Raw genomic sequence first — 19,622 nt, 5'->3', positions numbered from 1 at the left:
AACACCTGAGAGAAGCTTTCTTGACAACCAGCTGGGAGATATTATGAAACCAGAAACAAATATTTCCACAGTTTTTGACCTTTTTCTCGCCTGGAATACTCTGAAAAGATTTTAATCTCATGATGAAAATTTTCATTTTCATTTTCATCTCACCCAGTTGCCTCTGGTGAGCAGATGTAATGGCTGTGCTCCCTGCTGGCAGCGGCTCCCGGGCAGCCCGCCTTAGCCTGTGCAGCACGGCCTCTCTCCAGAGCCCCTGAAGGTGCTGGCCGTGGCTGCGGGAGGAGGGAGGTGAGCTGCCTGCCTTGGTCCTTTGCTAGAAAATCAAAACCAGTGGCATCCCACCATACAAAAATCATCATTCCCCTCCTTTTTGTCCTGTCCCAGCCACAAGCCCCTGGCAACCCCCCCCCACCCCCTCAGCACCCTCTGCCATGCCCAGCCTGACACCAGCCTTCAGTAAAAAAGTCAACAAAAAAAGGTAAGAGCCATTTCACACGTGTGACAGAAGGTAACGGTGCAGGGATCTGGTGCTTCCTACCACGCTTCCCTCCCGCCCGTGACCGCCTGCCTCAGCTCTCCCTTTTCCTATCGTTTCCGTGAAGCCAGCCGCAGCGGCAGCGTCGGGAGGCCCATGGCGAGGTGCACAAGCAAGGCAAGTAGGCAAAACCCTCCGGCGGCTGCTGCTGGCCCAATCCCTGTGGCCGGGATGCGGCTGTGGCAGGGAAAGGGGACACCATTCGAGCATGCCAGTCATATTTAGGTAGGAGTCATGCCATTAGCAGGATCCCACATTACCTGGCACCCTCCTAGAGGTGAGGTGTGATGCCATGGCCATTTGTCACAGTCCCTTGGGTTTCGCATTGTGCTGCTGCAGAGTTTGTGTTGTCCTTGCTATGTGAGTAGACACCTTCCCTCTGAGCATCCCTTCTGCAGAGCTGAGCTGCCCTCCATGAGCTCTCCATCACACCCCTCGTCCTTTCCTCTGCCACTGCCAGGGAGAAAGCATCTTTCCGAGCACAGTCAAGCCTGCTCATAAATGTTGAATGTTTTGCCAGTGACCTGTCTCAGATGGGTAGAAACCTTCCCCAATGCACACTCACAATACAACAGGTCTTTCAGAAACTGAATTAAATCTAAAGCAGATGCAGGAGCCACCTTTTAAAATGTCTGAGAGATAATTCTAGAGGGAAGAATTCACTGATGGAGGTAGACAACTTGCCACTCCTAGAAATTATTAAATGGAGACTGGGCATCTTCCTAAGATACTCTGTAGTCCAGATAAAGCTCTGGGTTTGAGAGAAGAGTTGCTGAAAACATCACTGGTCTCTTTTAGGAGATTGTTGTATTGGCTTCTTGTGGTACAATTGCCCATTAGTCTGTGAGAAGTAGAGCATGGCTAAGCAGTTTAGAAGGAGCTTTATCTCAGGAACATATACCCCATCCAGTTTCTTTGTTGTCCTGTACTCCTTTAATCTATTTTTGACTTGTCTTGTGTGTATTCAGACAAGTGCCTCTCTGAGCATGCCATCTTTTCTCAAATGGAGAACCAGGAAAATCTTTTCTCCTGTTTTTGAGCCCTCCTGCCACCTGAGCAGCTGGCAAGCAGCTGGCTCTGAGGGAAGCAAGGCTTCACCCACATGAAGCAACTGAGGAGCTGCTGCCACCACCATCCCAGCCAAAGCACTGGGGCGCTGAAGAGCATTTTGCACCTTGGATGTGGAGCAGGAGCAGAGCATCCTTTGCTCAGCATTTGGTGCAACTCCAACAGCTTCTGGAATGACCCTCCCAGGCTCCTTAATGCTCAGAGAGCTCCCAGGTCTTTAATACTCCTTTTTATCTTTGTTAGAAAACTAGGGCAGGACCTAATCATTTTATCCCAAGTTAGGGGATGGCCTGACTCCTGGCCTGGTTCCCAGCCTGTCTCCATTTTGTTCCTGGGCAACAGCCAGTAGCTTATTTCATATATTGTTTCCCTAATTCCTGGCCTCACGCCCCACTTATCCACACACACTATTCCTCCAGACCACACTTTTGAATTATTGTCTCCAAGCTGTGCTATAAGCAGAAATAATTTTACAGAGACAAAAAGTCACCAAACAAATGTTTCCTTAGTGCTAGAAAGCTAGGTGCCTAAGCTGTATGCTTAGTGCAGGAATCATTTTTTAATGACACGCTGCCAACCACTGCAAGAAATCTCATGGTTATGGTCTACGGGGTAAATGGCCTAAAGGGTAACAGAGCGAAATGGGCGCATACTTCTCACAGGCACTGCTTGGGGCTCATAGCTGTGCTTCTCTCTTCCTTGTAGCCCTATCCTAAAACGAAGCCCTGACATCACCAAAGCTCCCCTGATGAAGTCGGAGCAGCTGCTGCGAATAGACGACCATGACTTCAGCATGAGACCAGGTTTTGGAGGTATGAAACATTCACATTTGTCACTGTTCCTGTTTTACACTGTCAGTTCTTTATACTGCAACACATACTCAGGCGAACAAGTAGATTGACAAGCAGAGCCTTTTCTGTCTCTAATTTTTGTTATTTATGTTCTGAATTCATAAGTGAGGGGGATAGGTGTGCACTGAAATAACCTTCTTCCTTGTGTGAACAAATAGGGTAGTCAAAGGCGTGGAAATGTGATTACCAGCAGTAAAACATTCCTGGCATTCAGTGACACTTTCTTCTGATAAAAATCTGCAAATACACCTTCTGTTTATTCCCGGATGATGGGGAAATTCTAAGACTTCATCTTACCATGGTGGTGTGTGTACATAATCAGATCTTGTACCATGCTTACTGACCTAGCCATTTCATTTGTAACCCAAAGGAAAATATTTTGACTGCCATGTGTTAATGCTTGCTCACAGTTTTGTGGCTGTGTGCTAAAGCAACCTAAGCTTTCAGGGAAATAGATGAAGGGGAACACGTTTTCTTTCAGCCCACTGGATTAGAGAATGTTGTAATTTATCTACCCTTTCTGGCTGACAGATGGTCATTCAAATCCAGGATACCATTATGTACTCTGATGGAAGAAGATTTTATTGCTAAGTGCTCAATATACCAAATACCAGCATGTTCAATTAATTTAAAAAGGTTTCACTTTCATATCAGTCCGCTAATGTGAGCATTATTTGTCTTGTCAGATCTCCTGTACTGTAATTGCCAGAGGTATATGAGGGGCTAGTCAAAGCCTGGGGGAGAGAAAGAAGATCAAACCCCCTATTATGTGGGGTCACAGTTGGAACCTTCCACTTGGGAGCACCAGGCTGAGTGGCACATGCCTGTGTCCTGCAACACATCCCCTCCCGTCACCCTGTCTTCTCCACAGCTGTGCATTGAGTGATGTGAAAGCCAAATACACAGAGTAGTTCTCAGGGATGTCATTAGCCTGTGAGTGGAGCAGAAGTGAGGGAAAAATTTAGAGTAATTCTCTCACATTGCCCTAGCTGTGCCTCCACTGCTCTCCACGTGAATGGATGCTCTGCCCGGCATCCGTTTTGCAAGCCCTGGATCCAAGCACTAGAGATATAACAATTAAAATTGCTTTTGATTTTGAAGGTACTTGTGTAGGATGACACAATAAAAAGAGAAAGTCAGTAATAGGTCAATATTATTGCTGATTTTGATTGTTGTTGGGAGGTTTTTGTTATGAATTCCAGTCGCTTCTTCTTTAAACTGGTTTACTGTTCTTTCTATTTCAGACTGAGCATCTATTTTTATCTCTAAGATACAAAAGCCAGATGAGTACTTCATACTTTTATTCTTTTCCCCCAGGCCCTGCAATTCCTGTTGGGGTGGATGTCCAAGTTGAAAGTCTGGACAGCATTTCTGAGGTGGACATGGTAAGAGTTGGAGGACTAAGGTCAGATGGGACCTCAGGACACCATCTAGCCTAAACCCTGCTAAGAGCAGGGCCAGCTGGAACAGGCCGCTTGGGTTTGTGTCTGTGGGGTTTGAATATCTCCAAGGATGGACACTCCACAGCCTCCAGGAGGCAGATTCAGGTTTGATCTGAATCTGCTGACAATTACTCCTATTGACCTCATGCTACCATTTCCTCTCCTTTGAAGCAGAAGGAAGAAATCCGACATTTACTTTTCTCTAGGACAAAATGATACAACACTGTCAAGATTGTCCCAAAGGATTTGGGTTTTTACGTTTTCTGAAGAAGTGATAACATGTTTAAAAGCTCTGAGGAAGACCAATTCATGTTTTAGTTTTAAGACACTTTGATGTACTGCAGACACAGTCTCACTTTGGCCATGTTCTGAGGCCGTCGAGAGCCAGCTAGCTCCCAACCAGAATGTAGCCATCCTGGGAACAACACTGGTTCAGACTGGTAAGACCTGCTCTCGACAGGGCAGCCAGTTCAGAGGGGAGATGTTTCTCCAGAACTTGCCTTCGGTGCATTAGCAGTGGTATCATCATGCCTCCTGTGTGCTGGGGACCAGCATAAGGCTTTGTTGGTTCTTCCTGTATCTTCACACTGATGCTGAAGTAGGAATTCAGGGGCACACAGGATTAATGCTGGTGCTCTGCACAGGCTAAATTCCTTACTGACTCTCTGCCCTTCATTTCCTACCATACAATTACAGTAAAACAGTTTTCAAATGCTCTTGAAGAGTTGCAGATTTTGGTCTTGATGATTTTTTTTTCTGGAGGGGTTTTTTTCATCATAAAAAACTGCTCAAAGTAAGATGTTGTTTCTGCAGGAGATTTTCCATGGGAAGATTTTACGTTCATACGTGGCATGTAAACACCAGCCTGTGCAGGAGAGCAGGACAGCAAGGGAATAGGAGATGGCATGTACATTGCAAGATCTACACCAATTTTATCCACCCTTTCAAAACCCAGAGCTTGTCAGACCTACCTTGTTAGACGATCCCCAGAGTCTCTCAGCAGCTCAGATTTTGCTTTGAAAGGAAAAATCATGCCCCAGTACAGAATACTTTTCAAAACATTTTGCTCTGTCAAAAAATGTATGGAACAGCTCTGAAGCTTTCACAAAAGCTCCACCTTTTCTCTGCTCCTAATTAACAGCCACTGGGTTAAAGAGCCTGCACCTGACCTCGTCCCATGACAAAGCCAGGGACATGGCAGTGTGGCAGCACAGCTGGTGTTCAGCAGCCAGAGAGACCCTGAAAAGCCTTGGGGCTTGAAAGCAAAGGGAAGGAACTTAACATAGAGGATTTTAAAGTAAAACAAAACAAAACAAAGCAACAAATCCACTCAGTTTTTAACCAAGCGTTATGATTTTGGACAACTTCCCCTGGTTTTTAAATACTGCCCCTGCTCCTCATGTCACATCATGCTGCAACACCCAGCAACATGGGAAAAGCACTGTAGAGCCTTGGATTAAAAAAAAAACCACGTTCAGGGTCAGTTTTGGCTGTTTGCAGAATAATGATGGAGAAGACTTTATATTGTCAGAATAGATTCTTTTTAACTCGTGCAGCTTTATAGAAAAAGGCCCTGGTGCTTTTCAGGATCATTGCTTGATTTTTAAATGAAGAGACATCAGTGACAGAGATATTCACCCTGTACTAAATTTAAGCTTGAGGAGTTAGATATGTCATTCTTTCCTTTTTTTTTCTCCTACTTTCTGTCTATTTGCAAGAAAATGGTAAAATAATAGAGGACATTATAAAACTTCATTAGGATGTCACAAATCAGATTATTTTTGTCCAATTAATTTAAAAATTTATAAATATCTATCATGGGCCAGAGACTCTGAAACTAACAGAGCTTTTGCAAAATGTGTGGGGCAGCTGTTTTATCTGGAGGAAAGATGGGAAGAAGGAAAAAAACAGATTGAGATTGTTACCCAGGATTGGAAATTAATTTGCAAACATAATGGGAGAGCTAATAGTGTTTCTGAAAAATGGACCAAAAGAAGAGGGAAATGTTATATAGTTGTTGCTTGGGGGATTTTCAGATGATGCATTGTAAAATATTGTCGTTCCCAGTTTAACAGCCTAAAACTAGTATTAATGAATCTTTCCTAATGAAAGCTGACAATACTTGATTTTTTGGCAGCAACCGTAAATGTAACTTTATGGGAAAAAGTGAGGCATTGACTTCTCACTGAAGAACAAGTCTGTCTATGTATTACTGTTTAAAGGACACATTAACCACAGGAGTCAATGTAAAAGGTTTCCCAGAGCTATCTTTAAAGTTGAATATAGGGAAAAGATTTTAAAGAATGCTATAGAATGGATCAACTAAAAAAGAAGAAATTCCATGGCCAGTGGCTTTGGGAGCTTCAGTTAGATGCGATATAAAGCATTTCCAAAAATTATATTAGCCTCTAGTGTAATAATAGCACAGGCTGCAACTGACAAACCACTTCTAACTGAAAAAAGACCGCAGAAACCCCCATATTACAAAATGTTGGAAAATATTGTGGAAAAAGATTCAAATGTCAAATAATTTCAAAAGTCCCCACCCAAAGCTCATCTGGCTTCTTCTACCCCAGACACCAGGGCAGACTGGCCAGCCTTAGACACTTCCCTCAGTTTATGGGCAATATATTATGCTACACTCAAAGATACTTATAAATGCTTATAAACATGTGTGTGAGCTGTCTTCAGATATGTGAAGGCTTCCTTTGAAATATAGAAAAAGGCAAACCCAAGTTTATGTGCCTCTGGGGCCTGACTCCAAATATAACAGAGCTCAAAGAGAAAGAGCATGCCTCAGATCTAAGAGTACGATATGTGGGGAGAAAGAGCAAAAGAAAGCCATTTTGGTCAAATACCAAGTGAAGAAGATTTCAGTGGCTGTGCTGGAAGAAGAGCTCCCACTTGCAGCAGGCTCTTCCAGCCACCTGGGGAAGGCAGTTGCCAAGAGCAGTGTGAAGGGCAGCACAGGCAGCAAATGCTTCTTCAGTGTTGGCTCCAGATAGGCTGCATCATCTGGTTGGGGGATTAAATGGTTGGCAGCACTCTCTGCCTACTGCTGCCTCAACATGTCTGTCTTTTGGTCCCTGGAGTGGTTCGAAGACACCAAAATGCAACATTTGCATTTCAGAGGTGGATTTGCTACCTGGATGGACTCCAATTTCTGAACCCAGTAAGTCTGTCTTGACCTATGGAATAAAAAAGCTGCAGTTAGCCATGTCCCCTGCAGTTCAGGGAGTGGATGTACCTTCAAGGATGGTGCTTTACAGATTGTGGTTTGTCCCAGAGAGGAGAAATCACTGCTATTCCAGTAAGGTGTAAATTGTGACACAAACCTGTTTGTTGCAGGACTTCACCATGACGCTTTACCTGAGGCACTACTGGAAAGATGAGAGGCTGTCCTTCCCCAGCACCAACAACCAAAGCATGACCTTTGATGGCAGGCTGGTGAAGAAGATCTGGGTCCCTGACATGTTCTTTGTCCACTCCAAGCGTTCCTTCATCCATGACACCACCACAGACAATGTCATGCTGCGGGTCCAGCCAGATGGGAAGGTACTTTATAGCCTCAGGTAAAGCTGCATTCGGTCAATGTGAGCTATTAGGGGAGTGAGAGAGAAAGTGGTTTAATTGATTCCTGTACTGTGTTTTCACATGACTTCATACTAAAAAAAAAAAACCAAACCCAAAAAAGAATGAATGTGCTAACTATCCACCAACGTCTGAGTCCCTGTGTGAGTGCAGTGCCTGCTGCAGGAAGCTAATTTCTATGCCAATGTTGCTGGTTCCACCAGTGTCCTTTCGCCTTGTGTGTGTGGTGAGCCCCTGCTCCTGCTGTCGGGAAGCTGTGGCCAGACGCAGCCGTCGCTCGGGCAGCTCACAGGGAACCAGTGGGCTGCAGTCCCCATGGGGCACTGCCGAAGAGCCAGGGCACAATGTGAGGAAGAGAGCAATGCCTGGTAATAAACAGAAGTCCTGAACAGCTCTAGTTACCCACTTCACTACACAACAAAGTCTCTGGGCCTAGCAAAATGTGCAATTTCTATTCTTATAGGTAATTTTGAAGCAGTATAAATTATACTGCACACAACTTTAGCTTTATAAGTAACAAAACAGATGGAACATCCGTCAGCACGTGAAGTGAAAAGCTTCAGAGCAAGGGTATATAGATCCTGGTGACTCACATGTATGGCTAGAGCAACCCAAACACTTGATGTCGGCTCTTCCTGCTTTTTGCTCACATTTCATGTGAAATGCATGAAAGCTCCTCGAAGAGGACATTTTGGGTAAACTTTGTTTTGTCCTCTGGTTTGAGGGGTGATCCCAACCTTGGCTTTCGCCCTTATTTTCCAACTGGTCAATCAGCTTTGAGAGGAACATTGCTGACCTAAGTCTGAACATCATTAAACAAGGATTTTTTTCTTTCTAATAAGTAACACTTTCATCATTGGAGATGCTCAATGAGGAGCATCTGTCAATCTCCAGAAGAAACTAAATTTGGTGCTTCTGTTTTTCTTGTCTTCATTTCCATCCAATTAGAAAAGAAGTATTGCCAAACGATCCATAAAAACCTATGAGAGAGGACATTTTTGTACAATATTCTAATGCAAGAATGTCAACATCACCTCCAGAGAACTGAAATAACAAAATACGTGATAAATTAAAAAAGCGTCACGTGATGTAATGTATTCTGAAGGACATAAAAGAAGGAAAAATCTGACTGATAGGAAGTCAGTATCAGCAAGATGCATAGATAACTAATGATAAGGTTGCAGAACACATTTCTTGGGAATTCTGTGGAGGTCTTTAAGGACATGTTAGACAGAGACCTTAGGAGTGGCAGAGGTGTTGCTGAGCCTGACATGAGATGTGGAGATCAACTTCTTAGCCTGCTGAGGTGTTTTATGATTTTATGAAAGGAAGGCAAGCAAAGAAATTCTTGATTGCCTATGGGATATCAGTTTGACAAGGATTTTCTTGTTCTCGGTTATTTTTGTCTTATTGTTCATTGGAATTCACAGCCTGAACAGTATCTACCTTCCCATTATTAGAACTTTTTCTTCACTCAGCATATTAGACAAGGTTCAGGTGTTCCTTGGACCTTTGCAAAATTTGCACAAGTCCTTAGTACAATAAAAAAAGGACAATAGAATGACATAATAGTCAGCTATAGCATGCATGCCTATATACTCTTTCATTTAGTTGCATAGTCCCAATCATCTGTATTGCAAGCATTTATGGTTATCTCAAGCAGATGGGAACAGAAGAATATCAAACTACTCAGATACTACCACACAGCCTCGTGCTTAAACAATTGTCCTGTACAAAATGGTGCTGAATGTCTTGAATAGCAAATTGGCAGAGTTTCATTATTTTATTCAGTGGCAACTACAGGTTAGAGTGTTTTATGAACACAGGGAAAGTATGAATGCTGGTCTCCCCTTAAAAGCAAACAGGTCATTACTGCCTGCCTGCCTTTGCTGAATGCCTTTGCCTGTAGATTATATTTTTTTTATTGGTGTCTGTCTTTTTAAGGTTTTTTGCCAGACCTTGACTTCCACTGTAGACCTCACTGGCATATAAACAAAAAATCTGAGCCAAGAACTTTCACTCAAAGACTCAAAATCCAGAGAGGAAAGCAACATCAGTAGGAACCCACATATGCAGGACTACTAACATAAACTGCACTGTGGTTTTATCATTATGTGATTAATTCTTTCTCCGTTATGATTTATACTCCTATCTTCATTTACTTCCCTTGAGTTCAAGACAGTTGAGTCAAGATTTACGGATATTTCCAGAGCCAACACAAAATTATGCTATTAAAAATGAGATAATCAGACTAGAGCAAGACTAGAGCTTTTGAGTGATGGGGCAGAGAATGTCAGTGGTCTCTTGCACAGCAGCTCCAGCCCTAACTCGAGGCACTGCCTGTGCCCTCTGGTGGCTGATACCCATGTGTGATCACCGGGTTCTTATTGAACAGCTGCAAATTCACAGTTTGCAGAAAAAAAACCAACCTGCATCCCCCATGGCACCAGGATGGCTTTCACAAATGTAAATTATTTTATTGTACAAAGCATCCGTTGAAAGCACAGATCTCTACGAGAGATGTTTGCTGATAGTCAAAGAGAAAGAAGTGCCTCTCTGCCCTTTCCCATTTTCTTCTCCAATATTTTTGTCATCTAGTAACAATTGGTAATGGCCTAACTTTCTAGTTATCTTTTCTAACAGTAGTTTACTGAGAAGAAGAAATGGCTTTAACTAAATTGGAATGGGGTTAGCTGAATGGAAGGTATTTATTTTCAGTGGACTGTTTCTGGCCAGATAGTTACTTCATAAAGAGCCAAACTCACAGCTTTACTATTTTTCAGTCTCATAAGAAGACAAAGTTTTAATTGAGTGTTTTTTATTATTCCTAGAGTTACAGTAACAGCAATGTGCAACATGGATTTTAGTCGCTTTCCCCTGGACACACAGACGTGTTCCCTGGAGATTGAAAGCTGTAAGTAAAGCAGAGATGTAGGGGAACCAAGGGCTGCATCCCGTGGGCACCCAAACTGTATTTAATTACATCAATTATTATACCGATAATTAAACTGCTGCTACATTGATGGGAGCTCTGACCAAAGTCAGCAGACTTCAACACCAAGAAAAACTCCCTGCCTAATATTTTTCACTAGAATTAGATGATGTTTGCAACAATGTAGTGTTTTTAAAAACCAGCTGTGAGCGCTGCCTTGCCAGTGTCCCTGAAAGCCAGCCAGGCTGCCCTGTGGCCACCCCATCCCCAGAGGCCCTGGGCCACTTGCCTGCAGGTCAGTAGTCTCCAGCAGCACCCGCTTGCCCAGGTGCCCTCAAACACATACATAAATGGCCGTCTGCCCTTCACGTGCATCATCTGCCCATCCATGGTGTACAAACCATGATGGGGCAGTGACCTTAATCACCTTTTTCTTACGTTTCTTATGCCTATTTGAGATAAACCCAGCTTATACCCATGTGTAGCTCCTTTGTCCCAAGTATGACGCACATACAACGACATACTTTTAGCTTTTTAGGAGTTTTTTTTTCTTTTTCTTAAGCTTCAATTCTGTTTAAATACATTTATGTGTGATTTTTTTGTCCCTGTATGGGAAGAGATGCTACTAAACCCATCTGAAAGGACGGACATTTCTATGTTTCCACATGTATTAAAAAACCAAGACCTGTAATGTTCATGTGTGCATCACAGGCAGAAATTTTACCCAAGAGTTTCTCCTTCTGCATGCCTCAGACCAGCAATAGATTGTTCCTCCCATTACTCCATGTAGGCTCTTTCGTCTAAGTCTCCTTTCCTTTGCTTCTGGTTTTAGAACATTTTTAAGGGACAGTTTTTCAAGTTCTAATGCAGTGGGTTACCTGACACACATATGTGTGTACAAAATTATGATTAGAAAAACAGAAGGGCTTACAAAATGCACCAGGCATCAGGCCTGAGAGCTATGATAATGAGCTAGTCCACTCCTTGCCACAAGCATACCCATCATCAAGGCAACTCTCAGCCAGGTGATGGCATTTGGCTTTTTCAGCTGGTACCTCACAGGTAGCCTGGAAGGTGTGTGGGCACACCCTGGGCTGTGGGTGTGATAGCTGGCTTAGTGCACTGCACTGAGAGTTGCTCTGCTCCTCTAGATGCCTACACTGAAGATGACCTCATGCTGTACTGGAAGAATGGGAACGATTCCCTAAAAACAGATGAGAGGATATCCCTGTCCCAGTTCCTGATCCAGGAATTTCACACCACCACAAAGCTCGCCTTTTACAGCAGTACAGGTGGGTACCAACATGCCAGCCAGAGAGTGGGCTGGGGGAAGAAGGAGTGCAAACCATCCCTCTTGACCTTGGCCATGGAGAATTGTCCACCGACCGGGCTCCCTATGGCTCTCTTCTATGCCAAGACTGATGTCCCCACCACAGACTTCCATCCTGATGGTTATGTAGTCTGGAAAGAAAATTCCTCTTCCAGATCACACCAAGGCTTAACATGAATTAAACTCTCTGAGTGCACAGGTTATATTATCTGCTCTGGAAGATATGATACTGAGAGACACCTTAACTTTGATAGTTGGTTCAGTAAGGAGTCTTTTCTGTAAATTGCAATAATCTGTGCTCCTTAGCTGTGTTTTTCTGAAAGCAAAGGAGGTATTCCCCTGATGCAACTACCTTATCTGAAAGTAGTTTGATGTTGGTGTGACTTCTCTTTTCCCTTCTCTCTGTTACACAGGGTGGTACAATCGCCTCTATATAAACTTCACTTTACGGCGACACATCTTCTTCTTCTTGCTTCAAACCTACTTCCCTGCCACCCTCATGGTCATGTTGTCCTGGGTGTCCTTCTGGATCGATCGCCGAGCAGTTCCCGCTAGAGTCCCATTAGGTAAAAACAATCTTGTAGTCAGCAGACCTGAGAGACAATTGCTGCAACTGCAGCCTTGACCATCAGGATGAAATCCCCTGTGCTATGCACTGCCCCTGCATTGCCCTGTGGCACAGAAATCAGCTATGCCACATGCGTGTCCCCATGCAGGGGACTGGCGATGGTACAAGCTCTCCATCTGCCCTGCGGTGCCAAGCAAATGCCTTCCCTGCTTGCACAAGCACTAGCTGCATGTAGTGCAAACCAGAGAGCAAACATCCCCCTCTGCTTTTATTGCTGTTAACAGAGACAGGGCACATGTAGAGCCAAAGTGTCAGTATCCTTCAGACACTTCAGTGAACAAGAAGGTGAAAATCAGAATTAGCAGCCCTGACAAAATTTCAGTTTATTGAGTTTTGCTAGAGGAGGGAGGGTGGAGGTAACAGGCAGCTGTTCAACTTGTTAAAAACTTACAGTGCAATGTGAGGGATTCAGCTTCCCCTTTTGCAGCATCTTTCAGACAGATGAAGCCATATATCAGAGGAGTCACCACGGGAGCAGAACAATGATATGGCCATAAATCTTCTTCTAAAGCGGATGTTTTGCCCTTAGCAAAGTGTTGTTTGTGCTTCTGCAGATTTTGAGCCCAAGCTTGCTTCCAGGCAACGAAACTCAGGATTTTATTTATTATTAAAATCATATTCCTCAGTGGAGAGGATATATAGAGGCTTAACAGAGATGGCAATGGGGCAGTTATCCATGTCTCTGTTTAGAAACAGCTTCCACTGCCTTGAGACATCAGTAAAAGGAGCATAAGGATTTGGGCCATGGCTTTTTGGAAGATGTAGACACTGCCTTTAGCAGCACTTTTTAGCACCTAGATACTCCTGTGAATTCAATCCTTTGTGCTTATATACATAATTTCAACTTTCAAAGGGATCATAAAGGTGACATAGTTAGCCCCTGAAATGAGACGGCCACAGAGAGCATCCCTTAGAGCCAGGATAACACTGAACCGCAGGGGCTCCTGCTGATGTGCTCATTGTGCTCGCCCATGGTGTAATGTGGGGCAGCATTGCCCTGTGGCGCTCCATTAGTCTCTGCTCTTGCTCTGGGGAAGGCACAGACCAGGCTTGAGAGCCAGCTGGTGACTTCTGTAACTTCCCATGAAGCAGGACTTCTCAGGAGCAGATGGAAAACACAGGCCTGGGTAAACTGGTGTAAGCACCAACAGCAACAGAGACTTAGCTGGTGCCCATGCTGCAGAGGGGTTGAACTAGAAGCTGAAATACTCAGAATCATAGAGTCATAAAATATCTTGAGTTGGAAGGAACCCGAAACGATCACTGAGTCCAACTCAATGTCCTTGTACCCCTCCAGGGACTGTCTTGAGCCTGGAGATGAGGTGCAGCCAGCACAGGGTCAAAGTGCTACTGCCTGGCGATGGGGTGGGAGGCTGGTGGTGTGGTGTGGCAAGGAGGCTAGCAACACCCTGAGACTAGAACTAGAGCTGTTTTCCAAAAAAAGACAAGATAACCCCAGTTAGAAATTAGGGCTGCCTGGACACGCCTCAGGCAGTGAAAGCCATTGCCCAAATGTGAAAAATAATACTGCAAGGTAAATTTAGATGTCAGGAAATGGTGACGACAGCTGTATTTGTGATGAAGACTCTGGTTTGAAAATGTCTTATGGTTTCTCTGCTGGTGTATTCCCAGGGATAACCACCGTGCTGACCATGTCCACAATCATCACTGGGGTGAACGCCTCCATGCCTCGTGTTTCCTACATCAAAGCAGTGGACATTTACCTGTGGGTCAGTTTTGTGTTTGTCTTCCTCTCAGTGCTGGAATACGCAGCAGTGAATTACCTGACTACGGTGCAAGAGAGGAAAGAGAGGAAATTGCGAGACAAGGTGAGGTTTTCTATCTCCAGTGCAGCTTTATGCCCCTGGGAAAAGGTATGGCAAATGTCTGAAAATGTTCAAAAGTTTGCAACTACAGTGTGCTGCTCTCAGCTGCCTGGGGAGAATGCAGAGCGTGTAAAAAGACACCAGCAGTGAAGCATTTTGTGTTATAAAGATTTGCTATGAACATCCCACACACAAGATGCTAACCCCCTCTACATATAGTCCTCCACTGCCTGTATAAATGGGATGTTTTAGGATTTTACCTTTAAATATTCTTTTATACTGAAGGTCCAAACCTGTGAACAGCACCAGATGAATACTGCATTCTGGGTTTCAGATAACATGGCAGATAGCCTCCACCTTTCTCCAGGCACAGTCTAAACTTATACAACAGTCCAAATTTCCCCCTCCTGCCTTCATTACATTAAATTAGAACCACCCAAAATTTCAGCCTAAACTCTTCTCTTCAAATGGGGCAAGACTCACACATTCCTCATTGTGGTTTTCCTCTGCTCTTTTTGATTTTCTCAACTTCAAGGTACAGGTCCAACCTTTATTTACACCCTGATAACTGTGCTTAAGCCAAATGAGCTTTTCTACAGACAGCCCCCCTCTCTCCCTGACTGCAGACATGAAAAAGGAGAAGGAAAAAGCTGCTGCCCAGCTCCATCCCCTTGTTCTCCCTTTCATGTTCCAGCAGACTGAATTCCCCAGGCTTGTCCCCTCCTCTGCTTTTGTAAGGAGAAAAGGGATGTCTTTGTATATCTGGACACAGCTCAAAACCATCCTGCACTTGTGTTCACAGCTTCCCTGTGCATGCAGCCTACCTCAGCCTCGGCCCATGATGATGGATGGCAGCTACAACGACGGGGATGTGAACGAACTGGGGCACTACGTGTCTGAGAATGGAGATAAACAAGACCGAATGATGGTGCAGCTGGCGCTGGGGTCTGACAGGGGCTCGGGCAGAAGGAAAAACCAGAGATATGTCAGCATGAGGATTGACACTCATGCCATCGACAAGTATTCCAGGATAATATTCCCTGGTGCATACATTCTGTTTAATTTGATATACTGGTCCATTTTTTCATAAATATACGTAACTTCCACAGAGCATTATGAAAGTGAAAGTAGGGTCTCATAGGCTAACAGAAAGAAAATGGAGAATTGTTTTATTTGGAAGGAAGATTGATTTTTTTTTTCCAGAATTTTTTAATTAGATGCAACTCATTTGTGGCATAAATAATTGTGCAAGTTTCACATTTCAGCAAAATATAGGATAAACAATCTAAAATTTTATACTTATTTAAAGCTGTGCTATGTTCCTTCTTGTGCCTCACAGGCCACTGTAAACTATTTTAACAAATTACTCTAACTGCCAGTTGCTTATATATGGTGCATCCTCCATTTTGTCCCCCTGAAATACCAATTCTCCAAGTACCTGAGTGCACGCATATGTCTCTCAACTCACCAGACTTAATCACATTCAATACCAATAAATACAAGAATATGCAGATACTTGCACATTTGCAGGATGAGGTCAGAAACGGTCAGTACAAACACAAAATATTCAGTACCAGGAAACACTTTGGCAAGGTTATTGATGGCTACAGCTTGCTTTCACTGCTGAGCACATGCTGCCCCAGCAGTACTGCAGTTACAGGTCCACACTTTCAGACTTGTGCTTTGTCATATTTAAAACAAAGAAATCTTTCCAAACAGATCTGGCTATCTTTTAAAATACGACTTGCAATGCACATTTACCAAGGAATGAACAAAAGCCTGGCTTCCTGCAATTCTAAACTAAATCCTCTGGGAAAAAAGGGAGCTCTCCTTGGACCTCCTTATTTGGGTCAGCAGCAGTTTTGCTCTTGAGTTTCCTGGGAAAGGAAACAGGTTTCTCTATAAAATGAACCAGTGAAGACATCTGGGTTTCTACAAAAAGAACAAGACTGCTCCTTTTCTCTGAGATAGCCTGGATATTCCTGGTCTGTACAGCCTGAGAACCTGTTGCAGTCTGTAAAGCCACCAGTAATCGTACTCGCTTTCAGTAAAAGCCTAGTTCATCTGGTTTTAGTAAAAGCGTAACAGAAAGGTGCTCAACAGTTGACAGAGCAGTAGTATGGACTTTTTATCTGGGTTATTAAAGATACCATGCCAAAAACTTTGGAATGAAGTAGAAAGGAGCTTCTACCATGAGACAGCAGCTCCACTGCAGACCCAGGTACAACTAACAGACTCTGCTCTCATGCTGCATCCATCCTCCCAGCATCCTGCAGCCCACTGTGCCCTTGGAGGAGGCTCAGCACCCTCCAGGGCAGGAGCAAGGAGACACAGCTGGAGCTGGGGGCACTCGGCAGTGACTTAAGTCCCAACCCGCCATCAGAGTTTCTGCAGAGCAGCCAGTCAGCGTAAATGGAAAAGGCAAAATCTATAATGCAGAAGTAGTAAAGTATTTCAGGAAAACAAGAATTGATTGAATGGCTTCAGGGACCTGTACAGGAACAGTAGCACCAAAGGTGTCTCAGAAGTGTGTTACACACCTACATCCACAAAACTAACTAAGGGTTTGTGTTAACAGGACTTTAAACACAATGCATGCTTTTGCACACAATTACAAAATGCATTATTTCCTGCACAGCAGATGTTGTTGTCTTTTACAGGTGCAGCTGCTCTGAGAATCAGATCAAAGCAGTTGTGTCTCCAAAAAGAAAGTGAATCTTCTTACATGTAATCTGCCCTGGACTGACTGATCTGCTGTTCTATGCATTAGGCTCATGACACAGACATCGCAGTTGTTTGAATGCTGCTGGTTTTTGCTTTAATTTCCTATGTAAATAAATGTCACGTAAACATACTCAGCATTTCCTACAACTGCTAAAATCATGACCTTGAAAACCACCTATGCCCACCTTGCACTTACAGCCTACACTCCACAGATAAGGCAATGAAATCACGAAAGCTAAAATCATTAAAAGACACACACACCTATAAGATGGTTTTACTACTCATTTCTACATAGGGTTTTTTCATATACACATACTATCTTAGCTTCATTTTATCTAGTTTCCTTCATATCATATTATTCTCCAGTGAGTTTTTATTCAAGAGATTAAAAAAAGGTAGCCATTTTCTTAAACCATAAACATTTCAATGAAACAAAGGTAGAAAGGTCATGCTGGCAAAGCAGACGAAAGGATGGCCACCAGATTTGGCCACCCTACCATATTCTTTATTCCCGATGGCACCTTCTCCCACAAATAGCTCCAAGATTTCTTGGGCACTACTTGCACAGGAATGTATTTAGATTCTTATTATTGTTAGAACCCATTTATTTCCGCAATTTAAAAACAGCACAAACAGAAGTGTGAGATTTTATAGTAAGCTTTCCAGCTTCATAAGAAGCTTAATGCTATGTAGTTTGCTGCAGTACTGTACATTCCTTTGTAGACTCATTAATCTCATACTACTTACAGTATTCAGCATCTGAACAGTATATTAAGGGAGATTTTGAAAATACAAATGGGACCTGGACTTTCAAATTCCATGGCTTTCAGTGGGAGACTGGTTTCTAATTTCCCATGTGATTTTCAAAGTTCCCCTTCCAGCACATCTCCCTAAACAGATTCCCCAACCTCCATGTTTGGATTTACATTGTTAATTTACTTGTGTTTTATTTGGGAAATTCTAGTGCCTTTGCAGTCTTATATAAATGTGTATATAGATGTATTCTATAAATACAGGATATGTCATATACAGCCAGTGTTTGCTATCAACAACTGTACTCATTAAACACATTTACATACACAGCTTTTTGGCTTTTAACCTTTCAGTGTGGTTTTTGCATGCAATCATTAACACACTGCTTCTTTCCATTTCCACAATAAATTGAAGTCATTTGTTTATTTCTAGAAACACTCAGCATCACAATAAAACTTCACATTCATACAGCACTGTGTGTTCTCTGCCTTCAAAAGAATGATCTCCATGAATTTATATGTGTATGTAAGATCTTTTTGCAAAGGACCTGATCCAGCCAAACACCCAACTACCCTTAAATTCTGTGATGCTGATAAGGCTGGAGAGTGCTGCTATTTCACAGGCAGGGCAACATTAAGCTTTCTACCCCAGGCTGTGTACATTACAGTCCTCATTCTTCTGGCCTAGGGTGATACTTTGCAATATAATTCAGACCAACTTCTTGGAGGTTAAGCCAAAGCCCAGCCTGGGATGATGCTGGTTTTAAAAGTTGAACTGCATTAGCAGGTCTGTGTGGATTAAGGATAGACACAAGTTCTGCCTGTGAGCATGTACAGAATTCTGAGCTTTGGAGACTGAAGTCTTTAAGGAGGCTGATAATTACTGGCAGGGTGAAGCAGCAAGGAGGCAAACTTCAGTCAGCAAGAGAGAGATAGCAAGAAGGCATGAAGGAAGAAAGACAATCTCTTTTCCTCCCCACGAGGATATTCTCATAATAATCAAATTATTAGATGACCCTCTCTCTATATGCTGCATGCCCAAGCAATTCCCTCAGTACAAAACAGATCCAAATTCCCTGCAAGCCCTGATGAGCATGTAGAAATATCCCCCTATGCCCCCCCCTTCCCCAGACTCCTGCACTTGCTCATATGACAAGAGGCTACATGATGGAGCACTGAAGCAGCAGAGAAATGAAAAGCCACTGAGACCACATGTACTACATGTTCCACAACACAGGGACACACAAGTAGCCCAGTGGCTGTACAACACACAAGGACTACTGCAACAGATCTGTGAAAACCAAAGCATAGGGTGTGAGGCATGTTCCAATATTCAAGAACCAAAAGTATATATAAACAGGAAAACTAACAAAAATTGGAACTCCTGATGAATTTTAAGTACTTATCAAACAGTTGTTATGAAACAAGACTCCAGCACTGCAACTGGTGAATATGTACTTAATTTGTGCACTTTTATCCTTCAATAGGGTCTTAAGAAACTAAGAAGAGATGGGCCATGATTACATTTGCCAGTTTGCTTTGAGACTGAGCAGCTGAAAATACAACTTTGTATATGTATTTGAGCAATCATAGGTGATAGCATGGCATAAATGGCTGTTAAGACTATCCATAAACACATGGACTTCATTCTTTCCTATGATTGAGGCATTTCTCACTATTTTTTAGATACGGACATTCAGATGCAGTTGTGGCATAAAAAAAAAAGAAAGCCTTGATGAGTTTGTCAGGTACCTTTGGCTTCTATTAGTGCCTAAAGGAAGCCAAAACCACAGCAATCTCACCCAACTGGCTGAGAGTTTGGGTAAGAACTCCTTGGAGGGATGCACATCTGCTCCCTAATAAAAACAACAAAATGTGGGTGCCAGCAGCAGTCAGTCAGCCAGACAGGCTGGCAGACAAAGGCTCTGTGGAGTGCTGCT

General features: G+C 43.3%; 1 protein-coding gene across 1 annotated transcript in view; it reads left to right on the top strand.

Moving 5' to 3' along the window:
* GABRR1 (gamma-aminobutyric acid type A receptor subunit rho1) overlaps window positions 1-18,140 on the top strand; it is a 32,169-nt gene extending 14,029 nt beyond the window's left edge. Inside the window, exons 2-9 of the mRNA XM_074896024.1 lie at window positions 2,312-2,418; window positions 3,775-3,842; window positions 7,248-7,471; window positions 10,322-10,404; window positions 11,574-11,714; window positions 12,166-12,318; window positions 14,013-14,209; window positions 15,009-18,140. Coding sequence (XP_074752125.1) covers window positions 2,312-2,418; window positions 3,775-3,842; window positions 7,248-7,471; window positions 10,322-10,404; window positions 11,574-11,714; window positions 12,166-12,318; window positions 14,013-14,209; window positions 15,009-15,296 — 1,261 coding nt within the window. The 3' untranslated portion in view covers window positions 15,297-18,140. The remainder of the gene's footprint in view (window positions 1-2,311; window positions 2,419-3,774; window positions 3,843-7,247; window positions 7,472-10,321; window positions 10,405-11,573; window positions 11,715-12,165; window positions 12,319-14,012; window positions 14,210-15,008) is intronic.
* Window positions 18,141-19,622: the final 1,482 nt, after the last annotated feature.

Source organism: Athene noctua, chromosome 1, assembly GCF_965140245.1.
Source record: "Athene noctua chromosome 1, bAthNoc1.hap1.1, whole genome shotgun sequence".
Taxonomy (NCBI): domain Eukaryota; kingdom Metazoa; phylum Chordata; class Aves; order Strigiformes; family Strigidae; genus Athene; species Athene noctua.
This window is presented reverse-complemented; position numbering and strand designations above follow the sequence as displayed.